Below are 18,315 nucleotides of genomic sequence, written 5' to 3'. Positions count from 1 at the left end.
GGAGAGGTGAAAATTGGTTAGGGGAGGGGTGGGCTCATGGCTTAAGAAGTTGACTCTTAAGTGACTCACAGCCGGGATTTAATCTTTCCATAAACTTGGCAACATAGAACTCGAACTGTGTTTATGTTTTTTTTTTTTTTTTTTTTGTTATGAATAGATAATTCATTACCAAGCGAAAGAAGAATATACAAGGGGAAAAGGGGGGGGGGGGGCAGGAAGGCTTAAGCCAATAAGGAAAAGCCAAAACAAAGGTAAATAACAATATAACCAAAGCAAAATATGACAACACAACGAAACAAAACAAACATCGCAAGTTGAGGACAGCAACTAGGAGGGGAGGAAGCAACCATGATGCGATCAATTGGGGGGGATGAGATCCACCTGCAGATTCCAAGAAGCTATGATGTGGTTGTTTCCAAGGGAATTGGCAATAGGACGGGCATAGACGGTATGGATTTTGGAGGTATCAAAGTAGATAGCTTTCCAAATCTTATCCGGAGAGCGAGATTTGGGGTTTCATCTACGAATGTTGCGCTCCATCCAGAGATGGTTAATGGTTGTGCAAAAAGCCAGTTTACTAACTGTGTTTATGGTAAGTTGTCTTAATTTGTATTTCCTTTTTTTTTTTTTTTCCTCTTTCACCTCCCATAGAGAGAAATATGTAATTCCCTAAAGATATTACTTGAAACCAAGGGTGTCAAACCATCGGTTCAGTTCGATTTTGGTTGGGTTGAATCGGTTTCGAACTCGGAATGAGGGAGACCAAAACCAATCCGTTAAGGAATTCGGTTTTCGGTCGGCTTCGCTTTCGGTCCGATTAAGTTTCAATTTATTTTGATTTTTCAATACTAGGTTAATACCGGTATAAATCAATTTATTATCGGGTTTGAACCATAATGAAATATTACATTCATAACCTTTAGTGACGAAATATTTGACGCAAAAACATTAAATTTGTGCCTACATCATGGTTTATCATTGTAAGGGAAAGATAACTAATATTGAAACTAGTGGATAACTAATTACTAAGAAGATAATTAATATTGGAATCACAAAATGAACCCTATTATCCAATCATTCATTTAACTATCCATTTAATTTTGTATCGTGAACAAAAAGATCAATGGAACCATTACTACAATTTACAAATCAATTTCCCTATTCATAACCTCATATTCATTGATTTGTAACAATTCCCCTTACAACAAAAACTATTCTCACAAATATTGTAAATGGATCATTAATTCACCTATTTATAACTTTAATCATTTTTTTATCAATTTCATTCAGTTTGGTTTCAGTTTGATTATTGGTTGGTTCGATTTAGACCGGTTTTCAGCCGGTTCCAACATACCTCAGTCCAAACCAATCCAATAAGGATCGGTTTGGTTTGGTCCAAGTTTTTTCAATTGGTCTCGGTCGGCTTTATCGGTTCGGGCTAGGTTTTGACACCCCTAGTTGAAATTAATATCGGTGAGATGAGCCAAGAGTTCACTCACGATTTGCCCTCGTCTCTCTCTTTCTCCTCTAATCTCCGCTCCTCCTCTCTTCCTCCCTTCTCTCTTTCTCCTACATCTCTAATCTAAATCTTCTCAACTCCCAACTCCACCGCCATATCAAAGTCCTCCCCTCTTGTTGTCTTTGCCATATCCAAGTCCTCCTGCCCTCTCTCTTCCTCTATTTGGAAGAGAGTTCTCCGCAACTACTGGCCGTCCAGAAGGTGAATTCTCCCTTTCGAAAGGGAATGGAACAAAATAGATAATGACCTTTGCTAGCCCCTCCATATGCGACTTCCAAGCTCAGATCTCTCCACGACCGTATAGTCTCTAGCACCCCAAGGAGCAAGCTCATTGTTGCTTCCTAGAGTCTCCCGGATGATATTCTCCCTCCCCCTTCACTCCCCCCTTGTTTTCTTTTGATGTCGTTATTGTTGGGATGTTTCTCTTTGTTGAGTTTTTCTTTTTCTACTAGGCTAGCCTTTTCTCTAGCACTAGCCTTGGTCCCCCCCCCCCTTTTGTATTCTCTCGCTTGGTAATGAATTAATTTATTCATCCAAAAAATAAGGGAGAAAGAGATAAGAGAAAGAGAGGGAGAGAAATAGAAATTGTGGGAGAAGAGAACAGAAAAAAGGAAGAAAGAGAGGGAGAGAAGGGAGATCGCAGCCCTTTTCTCCACCATTGTTCTTCAAATTTTTGGGGAGTTGTGTACTGTTGATCTGATCTAATTCAAGGGAGGAGAAACTTCTGGAAGAACCAACCAGTGTACTGTTGATGCAGGGGTCCGCATAATCAAGTCAAGATGCAATGTCTGCCTATTCATTACAGAGTGTACAGCGCTAGGCATCTCTCTTGTCTTGGGGCAAGGGCCGAGACTTTGGGGCATGCCTGGCACCACCTCAATAGGATTTACAAACTTCTTTACAGCCCTACAGGTAAGCATGCTTGCTGTCCACTATTGTTCTTGATCAATTTTCCTTTTGTTTCTTGGTTTTCCCCATTCTAAATCTCCACTAGCCAACTGACCATAGTTTTGGCTAATCTTTGGAGGAACGATTCCTCTCATATAGAGAAGAAATCGACCCCAATTCTGGCCCATCCCTGAAAATCCATCTTGTTTCTAGAGCAAATCTTGGCTCAAATCTGTCCAAAGTTCTTGAAATTCATAAAAGTTCAAATCTGATTTTGTTTTCCCAAATGATTAATCATGCTTTGCTATTGATTCTAACCTAGTTCTGTGATTCAATTAGCCCTTGCTTGCTGTCCATAATTCTGATTTTAGAAATCTGGTTTTCCCTATATTAAAAACCTGTCTGTTTTTAGGGTTTTGGGGCTATACATGGGACCCAAATCGTAGGACCCAATACAGGTCAGGTTAGGACGAAATTTTGGGGTATTGTTGGCCTAATTAGGGGTGAAGTTCGATTCTGATTTGGGCCTGTTCTGAGGTTGTTTGCTGTTACAATTGAGAAATCTCCCTATTTTTATCTTTTTGTGCCCAGATTTGAGTACTTGAATTACTTTAAATCTGTCCGTAGTTTATGAACAAGATTTTGGGGTTGTGTTAATACTACCTAGTTTGATATTCACAAAGTTTTTTAGCCTATTATGATTTGAGGGTTTGAGTTAATTTCGTGACAATCATATACCGAAATTGTGTTCTTAAACGGAGTTCCAAAGTAAATGTTTTCAAAATTAGTTTTTCATCCAGCCTTTGAATTGTTATAAAATTATAGGGCTTTAATTCGAACTGCAGAATAAGAGGACTATTCCAATTTTCAAACCAATCGGTTAGTCGGATTGAAGTTAATTCTTTTTTCGATGAACACATTAATTCATTACCAAGAGAGAAGAATATACAGGGGGGAGAAAGGGGGGCAATGCCTAAATAAAGCCAAACAGCAAATACAAAAGAACCCAAAGCCACATTGGCCAATACTAAAAGGAAATAACCCAGCAAGGCCTTCAAAGCCAACAGCTACCAGAGGCTAAGAGAGGAACCAATGGGAGCGGGCAAAAGGAGAGGGGGACTAAGGAAGAGGCATGGTGTCCATCTAAAGGTTCCAAGATGAAAGGATAAGTCTGTTCCTAGGGGAGTTGGGGACAGGCTTAGGACGGAGGGATTAGATTTTGGAGGTAACATCAAAATAGATGGCCTTCCAAATCTTGTCCAAGGAGCGAGAATTGGACGATCATCTACAGATGTTACGTTCCATCCAAATGTGGCTAATGGTGGCTAAAAAGGCTAACTCCCCAATGGTGTAACAAATGCAAGAGACAGAAAAGGTCAAGTCCATCTAAATCGATTCTCTGTCAAAGTCCAGGATAGGTCTACTGGAGGGCCAACATTTGGAAAGAACTAATTTCTAGACTGAGTAGGAAAAGGGACATTTGAAGAATAGGTGGTTGATGTCTTCTGATCCAGAAGGACAGAGGCAGCAGGAGGGGGGAACAGGGATGTGTCGATGGATGAGAAAGGATTGGGTTGGGAGATAATAAGAAAGGCATCTCCAGAGAGTGAGGCTATGACGGGGGATGTGACCTTTGAACCAGACAAGGTTGCGCCAGGGAACCAGAGGACCTGAAGATCTAACAAAAAACCAAGCAGAGGCAGAGAAGAACATCCCATTGGATGAGGGGAGCCAGGTGCAAATGTCTTCTCTACCTCTGTGCCCAGGAGGGAGTGGGGGGAGAGAGGACCAGAGGTCAAGAAGAGGAGGGGAAGGAGGGGGGACCACCCAGGAGGAGAAAGGATGTGGGACACATGAGCAAACTTTGGAATGCCGGAGGAATAGATTATTCTGGGAGAGACCAAGGAGGATAAGATGCCAGTAGGGTGCCAGGGATCTATCCATAAGGAGGTAGTCTTCCCATTACCAATGGACAAGGAGATGGCATTGAGAGCCAAAAATCTAAGGGAGAGAATTTTCCTCCAGATCCAGGAAGCATCCACGGGGGAGGGGGCTGACCAAAGGAAATGATCTTTGAGAAGATAAGAGTGGACCCAGTTCACCCAAATCCCTTTCTTCTTAGAGGCAATTTTCCAGATGAGCTTGAGAATGCCTGAATTGACCTCTTTAATTCTCCTGATGCCCAGCCCCCCCTTCGGATTTGGGGAGACAGACTTTGTCCCAAGAAAGGGGGTGGAGGAATCTGGAGGCTTCAGAGCCTTTCCAGAGAAAGGAGCAAGAGATTCCTTTCATAGTCTTGATGGTAGAGGCAGGGAGGGAATAGATACCAGACCAATATAAGTACATGGATTGGAGCACTAATCTGATAAGGGTGAGACAGCTAGCATAGGAGAGTAACCTACCATTCCAGAGTTGGAGTTTCTTCCTAAAGAGGTCCAACATAGGTGAACAGTGATGAGCAATGAGCCTGGAGGAGATGAGAGGGAGGCCAAGATATCTGACAGGCACGGAGCCTAAGGAGAATCCGGTGATACCAAGAAGATGAGCCTGGGCATCATGGGAGACACCAGAGAGGAAGAGACTAGATTTAAGTAGATTAATGCAGAGACCAGAGATGGATTCGAAGGAATGGAGCGAGTCCATGATGGTGTGGAGGTGGGGTCAGCTTTGGAGAAGATCATAATGTCCGATTGAAGTTAATTTCAGTCTATCTCTCTAAGATACATGTCCAAGAGATACTGATTTCTAAACTACTCGCAAACCACTCGTTGGATCACTCCCATCTTTTGAAGGGTTCTTATCCTACCTATTAGATATTCTTTCCTAGAGTTTGACCTCCGTTTGAGAAGGTTGACTTTTGACTTTTGTTGACTTTTGGGGAAAAGTGGGGTATTCACTTAGTTTTGAATTAGAGAATTAACAGGGGATATACTAATTGCAAATTGTGACTGATTTGAACACTCAAAACTCAAAAGGTTGTAGACATTTAGGTAGAGGTAAGTGGGATTACAGAGGGATTACACCACAAGTGTATGGTAATGATTGTATGAAGTGATGTCTGATATGCTTGTATTGTTGAGATATGTTGGTGTATGCTTACTTGATATTCTTTTTATATGGCATGTGGTTATAGAAGTGATTGCAATTTTGTGAAAATGAATATTATTACGCGATGTATAATATGAAGGTGATTTTGTAAATAGGTGATTTTGAAAAATGTGATTTTGTAAAGGTGTGAAAAGAAAAAGTGTTGATGGTGAACAGACTGTAATTGTCACCCGAGAGGAAGTGCTCCATAGAGCCACGAAAATTGGAGATTTGGATACCCGTTGTACACAAGTCAATGGTATACGAGGTGATGAAAAAGTGACTTATAGGTGATCGGCCTATTTCTCTCTTGGAGTATGGCAGCAAGTTATTTCCTTCAATGTCGTCTAAAGTTTCTACGTGTGAAATTAAATAATGGTGTTTTTCTAAAAGTGATATTTGGTGAAAAGTTTTAGTAAACCTCTGTTAATTTTTTATTGTTATTAGTGTGTTTGCATTCTTACTATTTTATTTCATACTGGGCTGTCAAGCTTACCCCATTATTTATGACAACATAGAGGATTGAGATGGATTGTGGAAATAAGCTTTGAGGAAAGTTCGAGGGCCACTCAAAGATTTTTCCTTATAGTTGCTGCTTAATTTTCTTAAATGGATGTAGTAGGGACAAATTTGGGATATAAACTTTGATAATTTGGATCTTTTGAGTTTAACCTAGGACATACCTTAGATTGCCAATAGTAGGAGTTATTTGAGATTTACAACAATGGTTGGAATATATGGCTTGATATTTGAGTTTGATGAAGTTTGTTATAAATGTTTTGTTGATATCTATCGATCGTTTGATCAACACCCATGAGGGTTGTACCCTTCCCTGTATCTAGGACTGAGTCGAGATAGTTTATGGTGTAGGCAATCCCTAACATAGTTCATGTTAAACAAACTGTCTTTTTCTCTTTCTTCTAAAATTTTTTAAATACCCAGAAACATGTTCTCTTTTCTATTGTCAATTCTCTATTTCTCTTTCTTTTTCGTTAACTAAATATTTCGCATAGTGTGCGTGGTTTTGGGTTCTGCATGCAAGTAGGCAAGATAAAATTATCTGGTCCCCGTCTCCTCTGGGGCTATTCGCTTTTGCCTTTGCTTGGAATTTCATTCGTTCAAAAGACCCCCTAATCCCTTGGTGCAACATTATTTGGTTCAAAGATCATATCCCTCGCCACAGTTTCACAACATTGAGAACTCTCTCCAACTGCCTTCCTACGGAGTCATTCCTCATCTACCGTCACATCCGCCCCTCCTTCTTGTTGTCTTTGTTGGAATGGCACTAAAGATGTTAACCATCTCTTCTTTTCCTGCCACTTCTCCGCTCCTATCTAGAAGAGAGTCCTTGCCTCCTATTGGCTCGCCAACAGACGTATCCTCCGCTTGAGTAGAGAATGGGTCTGGGTTGACATGACCTTCGATAGACCTTCTATATGTGATACAATTAGAAAGCTTGCCTCTTGTGCTACCATCAACCATATCTGGACGGGGCGGAATCTTCGTAGATGGACTTTCAATCTCATTCCTATGATATGACTTGGAAAGCCATCTACTTCGATGAAAACTCAAAGATTAGTTGCATCAGACACCGTATGGTTCACGACAGCCCTTGGAACAGGCTTGTAGCTTATTGTTGTTTCCTGGGGTCTTCCTACCACTATTATCTCCCTCCACACAGATGTATTATCTTTTAGCCCCTATTGCGGCTGGGATTTCCTTTTTGGCCCGCTGATAGCCCCTTTGTGGCTTAGCCTCCCCCCTTTTGCCCCTTGTATATTCTTTTCCTCTTGGTAATGAATTTATTTATTCATCCAAAAAAAAATAATAATAAGGGACCAGTGCATATCTGTCCCACATCAACCTGGGTGCTATCAATAGTTCAGTCCACTTCTATTTTAGTTTTCTAGAGCACTTGAGCTTGTGGCACTTAAGACACCAAAGACACACTGTGATTGCAACATGCATTGGATTTCAATATTGTCATATAGCTATTTACAGAAAGTGAATCCCCCTGATGCCCAAGAAAAGTTCCAATTAAGGTAACCACAAAGAAAAAAAAAAGAAGGTAATGGATTTCCATGTGAGATGAAAAGAAGCATGGCCTTATAACGAAACTAACTTTAACGGAAATATGTGATGCATAGCCTTTCCCTAGAAAGATTCAATAATGTGTGTGATGCAGTTTAGAAGAAGAAGGCCAGCCACAAATCAGGCCATTGAACTTGACCAATTATGGACCAATATGTCTAATTTTGAGTGTCCAATGAGCAAGGATTAAAGTATCCATATCGGTCGCCGTATCGGTCGACCAAAATTAAGATACGTATCGGAGAGTATCGTATCGTATCAGAGATACGCAAAGATACACTAAAGATACACATATAAATGGATATGAAACACCTTTTTAAACACTTTTGCATACAATTTTGTTAAAAAAAGATATTGATAACATGTATTATGCATAAATACTAAATTGAGGGTATCGCACTAAGAATTCAAGGTTTGTAGTTGTCCCATAAATGTAAAATCCTTGTTCCCAACCTTGATTTCCACTTTAGTTAGAGAGAAATATGGTTGGCAGCAACTTTGGAATAAAAACCCCTCAACAAATCACGTTTTCCGAAAAAATACCCATCTTGGCCATTATATGACCGTAACGCACTATATCGGTACATACCGATACGTACCGATACTCACCAATACGTACTGATCGATACATACCAATACTCACCGATACGTATTGATCGATATATACCAATACTCACCGATACGTACTGATACTCATCGATACGCACCGATCGATACATACAAATACTCACCAATACGTACCGATACATACCGAAATATATATTTCACCTCAATTTTATATTTTCCATAGAGTATCAGTACATATCGATAATGTATTGTTGCATATCGGTATATATCGTAGGATATATATCAATATGAAAGGATTTTAAAAATTTCATGTATCATATCGGTGTGTATTGTATCGGTCAGCTAAATTTAAGATACGTATCAGAGGGTATCGTATCGGTATCTGAGATACTTTAAACCTTGCCAATGATCTTAGTATTTTTGGGTTTTCTATCGAAATGGATCAATTTCTATAAGCCCTGTTAGTTTAGACAAAAGAAAGGAAAGAGAGAACGAGAGAGAGAGAGAGATTTAGCGGAAGATAGTCTCTATCGCTTGATAGGGACTGATCTCTTCTTCTTATTAAATAGACTACTAAACTATTACAATATGAATCGGACAGCTGCCCTAATATGACTAGGAATATAAAAACATAATGTAAATCTAGTTAGTCCAACTAATCCTAGCTGGACTCTAACACTCCTAATTAGAATAGGAGAACTAATTACTGCTAACAACAGTCCTAGTCTAACTAGGACTTAACTTCCTAGTTTATTTAGGGAACTAACCAGAGGAGGAAGGGAGAAAGAAATTGACTCACAACACTGACAAGGAAAGCAATGTTAGGTCGAGTCACAATCAAATAATTCAGCTTTCCCACCAACCTCCTGTATTTCTCAAGATCATCTAGCACATCACCTTTTTCAGGCATAAGTTTCACATTTGGATCCATTGGAGTGCCAATAGGCTTGGATCCTAACATACCTGTTTCTAAAAGTAAGTCCAAAAGGTACTTTCTCTGAGACAAGGAAATTCCTTTTCTTGACTGAGCAACTTCAATTCCTAGGAAGTACTTTAATCGTCCTAGGTCCTTAGTTTGAAAGTGCTGCTGCAAATGTTCTTTCAAACTTTGGATCCCTTCAACATCATCTCCAGTAATGATAATGTCATCAACATATACAACCAGAAATGTCCTTTTTTCATCAGTCTTCCGATAGAACACAAAATGATCACTGTCACATCTTGACAGTCCAAATGCACAAACCACATCAATGAACCTACCAAACCATGCCCGAGGAGACTGCTTCAGCCCATACAAGGACTTCTTGAGCTTGCACACCTTTCCACACCCCCCTGAGGAACAAACCCCGAAGGTTGCTCCATATATACTTCCTCATGCAAGTCACCATGAAGAAAAGCATTCTTCACATCAAGCTGAAATAATGGCCAATGAGAGGAAGCCGCAAGAGAAATCAAAACACGAACAAAAGCCATTTTGGCAACAGGGGAGAAGGTATCCAGGTAATCAATGCCATAAACCTAGGCACACCCTTTTGCTACCAGCCGAGCTTTCAAACGAGCAAGAGATCCATCAAGGTTCACTTTAACTGCATATACCTAGCGACAACTAATAGCCTTCTTGCCAAGGGGCAATGATACAAGATCCTAAGTCTGGTTTTCTTCTAAGGCAAGCAGTTCCTCCGTCATAGCAGTCTTCCACCCAGGAGGCCAGGACTAGATAATGCCACTGCAAGAATCTTAGGAACATGATGACAAGAAATAGTAGAAAGACAGGAATGAAAGGTAGACGAAAGACCAAAATAAGACACAAAATCAGCAATAGGATGTTGGGTACAACTCCAAACACCCTTACGTTGTGCACTAGGAAGGTCTAGGTCAGAAAGAGGAATACTTGGTGTAGGATCCGTAGAAGAAGATGATAAGGTAGGTGTCGCAGGGAGAGGGGGGGCTGTTGCTTCCCGAACACGACGTGTATACACCTATAAAGGAGGTGGTGGTGGTACCTCTGTCTCAGTGGCAACCTAAGGATTAGAGTGATGGATAACATAAAGGGGAAGATCATCATCCAAATTAGACACAACAAATGACTCATTCGGATATAGGGTGGATTCAAAAAAGGAGACATCAGTAGTGACAAAATATTTGTGAAGAACTGGGGAATAACAACGGTATCCCTATAGAGTACAAGAGTAACCCAAACAGAGACTTAATGGCTCTAGGATCCAATTTTGACAAACCTGGACGATGATCACAAATAAGGCAAACACAACCAAAAACACGAGGGGGAAGAACAAAAAGTGGGTCAGAAGAAAATAACAAGGAATAAGGAATACCACCACACAAAACAGAGGAAGGCATACGATTAACAAGATAACACGCAGTGAGAACAGCATCAGCCCAAAAATATTTGGATACCTTCATTTCAAACATAAGTGACATAGCAACCTCCATCAAATGACGGTTCTTTCTTTCAGCCACTCCATTTTGTTGAGGAGTGACAGTGTCTAAACAAGAAGATTGGTGTATCATACCACACTTAGCCATAAACTTAGAAAATGGACCAAAAAGAGTACTCTTTTGCATTATCACTTCGTAGAATTTTGATAGTCATGCCAAATTGATTTTGTATTTCAGCAACAAAATCACAAAAGATGGTAAATAACTCAAAACGATTTTTCACTAAATAAAGCCAGGTCGTCCTAGAGTAGTCATCAATAAAAGTAACAAAATACTTAAAACCTAACTTGGATGTAACAAGGCAAGGCCCTCATACATCTGAATGAACCAAAGAAAAAGGAGACACAGACCGTTTATTAACCCGAGGGGAATAACTGACATGATGTAGTTTTCCAAACTGACATGACTCACATTCTAAACTAGAAAGAGTTAAAACTGGGATCAAGTTTCTATAGACTTTGTAAAAATGGATGGCCCAACTGGCAATGAACCTGATGAGGAGTCAGAGTACCCGAACAAGCTACGGAAGGTGCATTGTCTTCAAAAAGTTACAGTCCCCCAACCGTACGACCTCTACCAAGCATCTTCTTCGTCGGAAGATCCTGAAAAACATATGAGTCGGAGAAAGAGGTTATAGAACAATTGCAAGCTTGGGTAAACTTGCTTACAGACAATAGATTGAATGGTAACTCAGGAAAATAAAGAACAGATGATAATGATAAGGAGGAATTAAGATAAATAGTTCCAAAACCATTGACTTTGGCAATGGAGCCATTAGCCAATGTGACAGTAGCAGAGGACTTTTTAAAAGAGGAAAATATACCTGAAATACCAAACATGTGATCCAATGCACCTGAATCAATTATCTAGGGGTGAGAAGAAGAGGAGAGACACGAAATGGCATTACCTGTCTGAACTAGAGTAGCAGTGGAAGGTGAGGGTGCTTGATTCTGAAACTGATGATACCGTGCAAATTCTTCATCAGTCATTCTGAACACCTTCCCCTCAGAGTGTCCCGGCTGAGAAGGTTCATCAACTATAGCTGAATTGGAAAACTGCTTTTGAGGAGGTTTGCCATGAAGTTTCAAACAAAATCATTGGATGTGTCCTGGTTTACCACAATGATGACATGTACGTGCTGCTCCAGAACTATCCGAGAAGTTCCCAGTAAATTATCCCTTATTACCACCATTACTTGTACCTCGTGAAGTTCCTCGATTATTACCCCGTGATGCAAGTGCGGAATTTTCCACTGGAGTGGAATCCTAAGAATTCTCTCAAGATACGCATAAGACTCAGGAAAAGGTATCTGCAAGAGATGCCACCTTGTCACCTCCAAGAATCTGAGAACGAATAGAGTCATACTCTGTTCCAAGACCTCCCAAAAATCCCATAACTATCAATTGCTCTTGCTGGTTCTGCATTTTCTTTACATCACTGCTAATAGGGAGTAGAGAATTTAGTTCTTCATACATCCTCTTAAAATCAGTAAAGTACTGAGTTAGAGACCGACCCCTCCTATCAGTCCGATAAAATTCCTGAGACAGTTCATAAATACAAGAAAGGTTGTTCTGTCCAGAATACAGAACATTCAGATAGTCCCATAGCTCCTTCACAGTATCAATGTGAGTAACAACATCAACGATGGAGTTATCCATTAAGTTCAGTAGTTGTTCAAAAATACGTCCATTAAGTTCAGTAGCTGTTCAAAAATACGTGGATCAATTGTATCCCACGTAGTATCATTAGCAGGTCTTTCCTTTGTCAGGAGATCCTGCTGATCTCGACCAGTCAAAACAAGCTGCACAATTTTCTTCCATTGGTGAAAATTGGTAGCTCCCATAAGTTTCTTTTCTGTAATTTTATGTGATGATGAGGACATCACCTCAGTGACAATTTTCTTCCTTTCTGTGTCAGCCATTAGCACACAAAAGTAGAACTCAAAGAACAGTCAACCAAACAATCAATCTAACCTTCTTTGTTAGACCACACAAGATCAATGAAATAGCAGACAATCTTCAATAAAGATAACAACCAAAAGGGAATTGACTCAGATCTCAAAACCCCAATATACCAATAGTAGATTGAAGAATAAAACTCAAAGAAATATCCAGCAAACAATACCCAAAACCGTACCTAAAACAGTGGCAAAAATCCACCAAAAACGACCCAACAGAGAAGGAGAGAGAAGACCTGCGCAGGGTCCAAAAGAGGGACCTGCGCAGGGTCCAAAAGAGGGACCTGCGGCTGGCTGGAAACTGCTTGGATGGAGCTCTTCTTCTGGTCGAAGGTAGGTCCTGTTGTGGGGAGTAAAACCTCCAAAGATGAGTTGATTCCGACGGCTGGATCGTAAGATTCTTCAGTTCTTGAGTTCAGTTCCAGGAGAGAGAAATCAACCAAAAAACTATTCTTCAATCCAAGAAACCCCAACCAGAGATTACTCTTAATGATATGAGTCAATTCCTTCACACATATGACTGATTTCAGTAATCAGTCCATACACAAACCAGAAAACAGGGGATAAATCCCATCTTCAAAGAACCGTAGGTTCTTTAAGAAGAACCAGAGACCGTAGGCCCTTTTCTCCTTTTTTTTTTTTTTTATTTGTTTCTAAACTGTAGACTAGAAAATAGGACTGCTTTTTACTTGTTTAGAGATCAGACCAGCTCTGATACCATGTTAGTTTAGACAAAAGAAAGGAAAGAGAGAACTAGAGAGAGAGAGAGATTTAGCGGAAGATAGTCTCTATCACATGATAGGGACTGATCTCTTCTTCTTATTAAATACTACTAAACTATTACAATATGAATGCTGTCCTAATATGACTAGGAATATAAAAACATAATGTAAATCTAATTAGTCCAACAAATCCTAGCTGGACTCTTAACACTCCTAATTAGAATAGGAGAACTAATTACTGCTAACAGCAGTCCTAGTCTAACTAGGACTGAACTTCCTAGTTAATTTAGGGAACTAACCAGAGGAGGAAGGGAGGAGTCTGCGCAATCCGCAAGACGACTCCTTCTCTCTCACGATAGTCTCTAACAAGCCCAAATATTAAGAATTTAAGGTCTATACGAGATTAGTGTTGATTTCTATTTTAGTAAGTTGTATCCTTATTTTAGTAGCATTTCTAGAAGGCTGGACAGATACCCTACATTCTAGCCCCTAGTTTCTATTTTTTTAAAGTTCCAACAGAGTAGTTCCAATTTTGAAGAAGACTTAAGTTGTAAGGTATTCTCACTACCATACATAGGGGTCTCCTATTTTCTTATGTCATTGAAGTCATAAGAAAAGAGTAGGGGATGCACTAGTCCAACAAGTTGAACAATTTGCTAAACTCATGCTTGCTAATTTCTGTGAGATTCAGAACTCCTTTGTTGTGAGATGCAGTGAATCCCTTGGTGGGATGCCAAGGTAGCTTTAGTGGGATACCATCATACCAAGTTGGACTGGTGAGATGTTAATCAAGTTCTAGGTGATAAGCCTAGTTCATATCCTTCTTCTATCTTCTTTTCTTTCTACTATCCTTTTATCTTCTATCTTCTTTTCCTTCTTCCACTTTAAAGGTCAGAATCTGTTTTCAGTCTTGCACTGACTCTTTCTTCTTTGGTTTGCTCTCGAGTACTATTCTGTCCATTAACTGTTATTTGAGTTTCTTTTTATGTTTGGCCAGATCCTTAGGCTGCAGTAGACTCTAATTCTGTCTTTCAAAGTTTCTATTTTATGCCCACTTATTATTTTGTCTCATCAGCTGCTAATTCCAGACCCCACTTTCTAAGTTGATTTCCTTTGTTAGTCTACTCATTAATTGCTATTCTCTAGTGGTTACTAATTCTGGACTCCAGTTTCAGAAAGTTACTATTTTAGTAATCTCCTAATTTGCTCAATCTGATCGTTGGATCGGAATCAAACTTTAAGGGTTTATTATCCTTCCCTGTTAGCCCACTCGACCAGAATTCTAGCCATATTAATCTTGTCTTTATTTGGTTAAGTAAACATACGTTGCTGGTTTTGGTTCCTACTTCCTATGATTATATATTTACATGAGGTTTTCTAACCGTACTCCTTAGATGATTCCTCATTAGTGTGTATATATACAAAGATTAAAATATCGGTATCGATTGTCATATTGGTTGGCTAAATTCATACGGCAACCGATACCAATACTTTAACTGGGGGAGAAGTCTAGTACAAGATAGATCAAAAGAGGTGATGGAAAGACAAGTTTTCCACAGATATGCAAGTCAGCAAAGAAGAAAGCAAAACTGACTAAATTTATTATTTATTTTCAATAGGTACTTTGAGGATTAAAATTAATGGACTGATTGTGGAAGATCTTGCAAAAGTGGACGGAAGTGACTTATTTCATAACACGTGAAAACATGGGTCATCAGTGAAGCACAACAACTACAGTGGCTTCGTCCTTCTGAACCAGGAAGTAAGGCTATAGAGTGCTCTTGAGGAAGAAGAGTTAAAGAGATCTGTGATCAAGGTAAATGAACAAGCCTCCGACTCTGTGTCCGCATAGTCTGTAAGGAGAACCCAAAGAGTGGACAAGAACACATCCAAACGTACAATGGAAGATTGAGAAGAGATGGGCAACAGTGAGAAGCTTTCCTCTAAGACAAGATATAGCTACTAGAACATGAGGAAGGGATAAGGAAATACCTAAGGCATTGTGAGACTATCCATACAGTGTAGGAGAGTGTTGGAGATTTCCTTTTTTTGCCACTTTCCATAAGTTTTTTGTCACTGGGTAGCTCAGGAGAATGTCTTGGGAAAGGAACCAATCCCTACCACTTCCCTATTCGTCCAAATAGAGATGCTGAAGAATCCAACCAAAAAATGGTTGGATTTTGGCGACATTCTCAAGAAAGTAACTTTTTTTACACTTTCCTACTACAATCAAACAAAAGTTAGAAAATGGGGAGCATTTACACTCACTTTTTTACCCTTTCCTACTCCACCAACACTTCTCCGAAATCTCCCAGCCTCTGGACAACTGAATATATCAAAAACAAAATTTTCACCCTTAAAATTGTCTGCTTGCAAATAACCACCTCCTTGTTCCTTAACAGAGTTGCAGTAGATTGCTATGTGCATAAGAACATTAAAAACTAACTTTGGCACTCAAAACAAAGCTCAAATTACTTCGAAACTGTAAACACCTTAGAACTTCAAAATCCAAGAGGTTGCAGATTGATATCTTTGAGTGATTTGATTAATAGGACATCAAATTACAAAAAAATAAATAAATAAATATATATATATATATATAATAACAACTAATAAATAATGAAGTTCTAACTCTAATTAATTCCAAGGTTTTAATAGACCTCTGGCTAAATTACTCTTACATTAGAAGACTGTCAACAAACTTTTTATTAGAATAAAGTACCAACAAAACCACCAAATATTCCTAAAAGGACAAAAGAACATAACCAATAGAAGAATTGGAACATATTATGTATCACTTCATCACTCTATGACTCTTCCAAGAAGTTGGTAGATGCTGAAAACAACTGTATTATCATGATTGATGGCTCCTTTTTAAGTAGGATATCAATCACAAGATCATGAGAACTAATTTTATCCGTTTTGTTCCTAGACGACAAAGATTTATATCGCATAGACCATCCACCAATGAACTCAGTAGTAGGTATTTATAACTCAACCCCCAGGGCCCTTACATAAAGGGAAATCGTGGAAGGTGTGATGTCCCCAACCAAGGAACCCCAATAAATTTCCCAACAGTTTAGATAGCATCCATGTACTGATGTACCTAATTAAGCTTGAGTAAAGGGACAAGTGATAAAAATGAACAGATGTAGTCCGTAGCCAGGTGTGCAAACCCCTATTGGATTGGAGCTTTCTTGGCTGAGTGTTGTCTCGGAGAGAGGTAAAGAAAGAGGTTTAATGATTTTCTTGGTTTACACGTACTTTTGTTCAATAGAAAGTAGAATAGAATTAGTCAGCAAGTGATGAAGGCAATGATGAAGGGTACGAGGTTTACTGTTTCAACTCACTATGGCAGCACAAAACAGAAACTTTGTTTACAAACAAGATGAAAATTTAAATCCACACTCCTTTTCTCTCCTAATTAGCCACTTTTAGAAGAGGGAAAAAATCCTTTAATCTTTCTTGGGTTTAAGGGTTTAAGTTAAGATCATCTCTCTACAGGAAAAGAACAACAATATCAGAGTCCCACTAGAAAATTTATAAAGCACAGAACTTTGAGAATTCAAGAAGTGTACTAAGAACCGTAAAGTATGAAATAAACATCGACAGTCATCAGAGCCTTTAATACAATCTTCACCTTCTTGCCAGTTTTCCAACCTGTCACCAATAACTGTCGGTATCAATTGATCAGTTGAAGTTAAGATATCTGCTTCAGGATAACGAGCAATATATGGAAGTGGATTCTGTTCAAGGGGAAAATTACATGAGGCTATTATTAAAAAAGTGATAAAAATTAAAATAGGAAAGAGAGAGAGAAGAATAAGACTAAGAAAATATTGTAGATCAAGAAGGGAATGCATTGCTTCTCTTTATTAAATCATAACAAAAAATTTAGCGGGCATATCCCAAAGAAAGAAAGTGTACAAGAAATATAAAAATTATAAGCATATAAACAATTGGATCACATAAGACCTATCATCTCTCAAATCTGTCTTCAAACCAGCTTGTATATATTTCTCTCCCCAGCCCATTCTCGCTAATGAATCTGTTATGGAGTTGTTAGGTTAGGTCAAAAAATGAACAAGGTGTTCGTTTGGTTACAAAAGATCTTGCTCTTCAGATAATGTGTGCAGGCCTCCATGAACTATCTTCTTCTCAATCAGTGTTGTTGTTGTTTTTTTTTTTTTTTTGGGTGAATAAATAATTCATTAACAAAGAAGAAGAAAAGACATACAACCCCTAGAAAGAGGGCAAGGGAGAAAGGAGAAAAACAGAAAAATCCACCCTCAAAGAGGGGTGGTCCTTATGACAGAGCTTGGAAGCTCCTAGGAAGCAATGATGTGACAATTTCTTGGGGAGGGATTACATGTGGAGTAGACATTTGAAATCTTAGATTTAACATCAAAGAAGATAAGAGCTCTAAATCTTCCCAAGCGGCCTAGAGTTGGAGGTCCATTTCCTATGATTTCTTTCCATCCATATTTGGTTCAGGGTTGCACAGAAAGCAAGCTTGCCCATAGAATCACATATGGTCTTTCCCTAAAACATCATATCCACCCAGATGAACTCTCTTTGAAAGTGGAGGTATGCCTGTGAGAAGGCCAGCATTTGGACAGCACCATATTCCAGATAGAGGCTGAAACTGAACAATCAAAGAACAGGTGATCAATATCTTCCAGATGAGCACTGTATAGATGGCACAAAGAGGGGGCTGGAATTCTTCTCTGGATGAGGAAAGCTTGCGTGGGCAAGCAATTAGTGAAAACCCTCCAAGCCGTAAAGCTTTGGTGAGGGATGTAATGCTTGAACTAAATGAGTATGTGCAAGGGGAGGAGGAGCCATGGGTTATAACAAAGTTCCAAGCCGACTTGGCATTCACGAGACCGGAGCCGGATGGGGTCCAAATAATGAAGTCTTGACTCCTCTGATTAGTCTTGGGGGGGCCGGAAAGGAGTTCTAGACATCCGCAAGCTAGGTATTATCAGGGAAAGGCAGAGACCAAGTACTAGAGGATAAAATGTCTA

At 39.4% G+C, this 18,315-nt stretch overlaps 1 protein-coding gene across 2 annotated transcripts in view; it reads right to left on the bottom strand.

Annotated features, from left to right (window-relative positions):
* The window catches only part of LOC122079249 (arabinosyltransferase XEG113-like), a 75,917-nt gene that overhangs the window by 41,153 nt on the left and 16,449 nt on the right, over positions 1-18,315 (bottom strand). For both annotated transcript variants that reach the window (XM_042645542.1, XM_042645541.1), the window contains exon 4: positions 16,929-17,034. In XM_042645542.1, coding sequence (XP_042501476.1) covers positions 16,929-17,034 — 106 coding nt within the window. The remainder of the gene's footprint in view (positions 1-16,928; positions 17,035-18,315) is intronic.

Source organism: Macadamia integrifolia, chromosome 5, assembly GCF_013358625.1.
Source record: "Macadamia integrifolia cultivar HAES 741 chromosome 5, SCU_Mint_v3, whole genome shotgun sequence".
NCBI lineage: Eukaryota > Viridiplantae > Streptophyta > Magnoliopsida > Proteales > Proteaceae > Macadamia > Macadamia integrifolia.
Note: the sequence above shows the minus strand (reverse complement) of the source record. Positions and strands in the feature narration are given on the sequence as shown.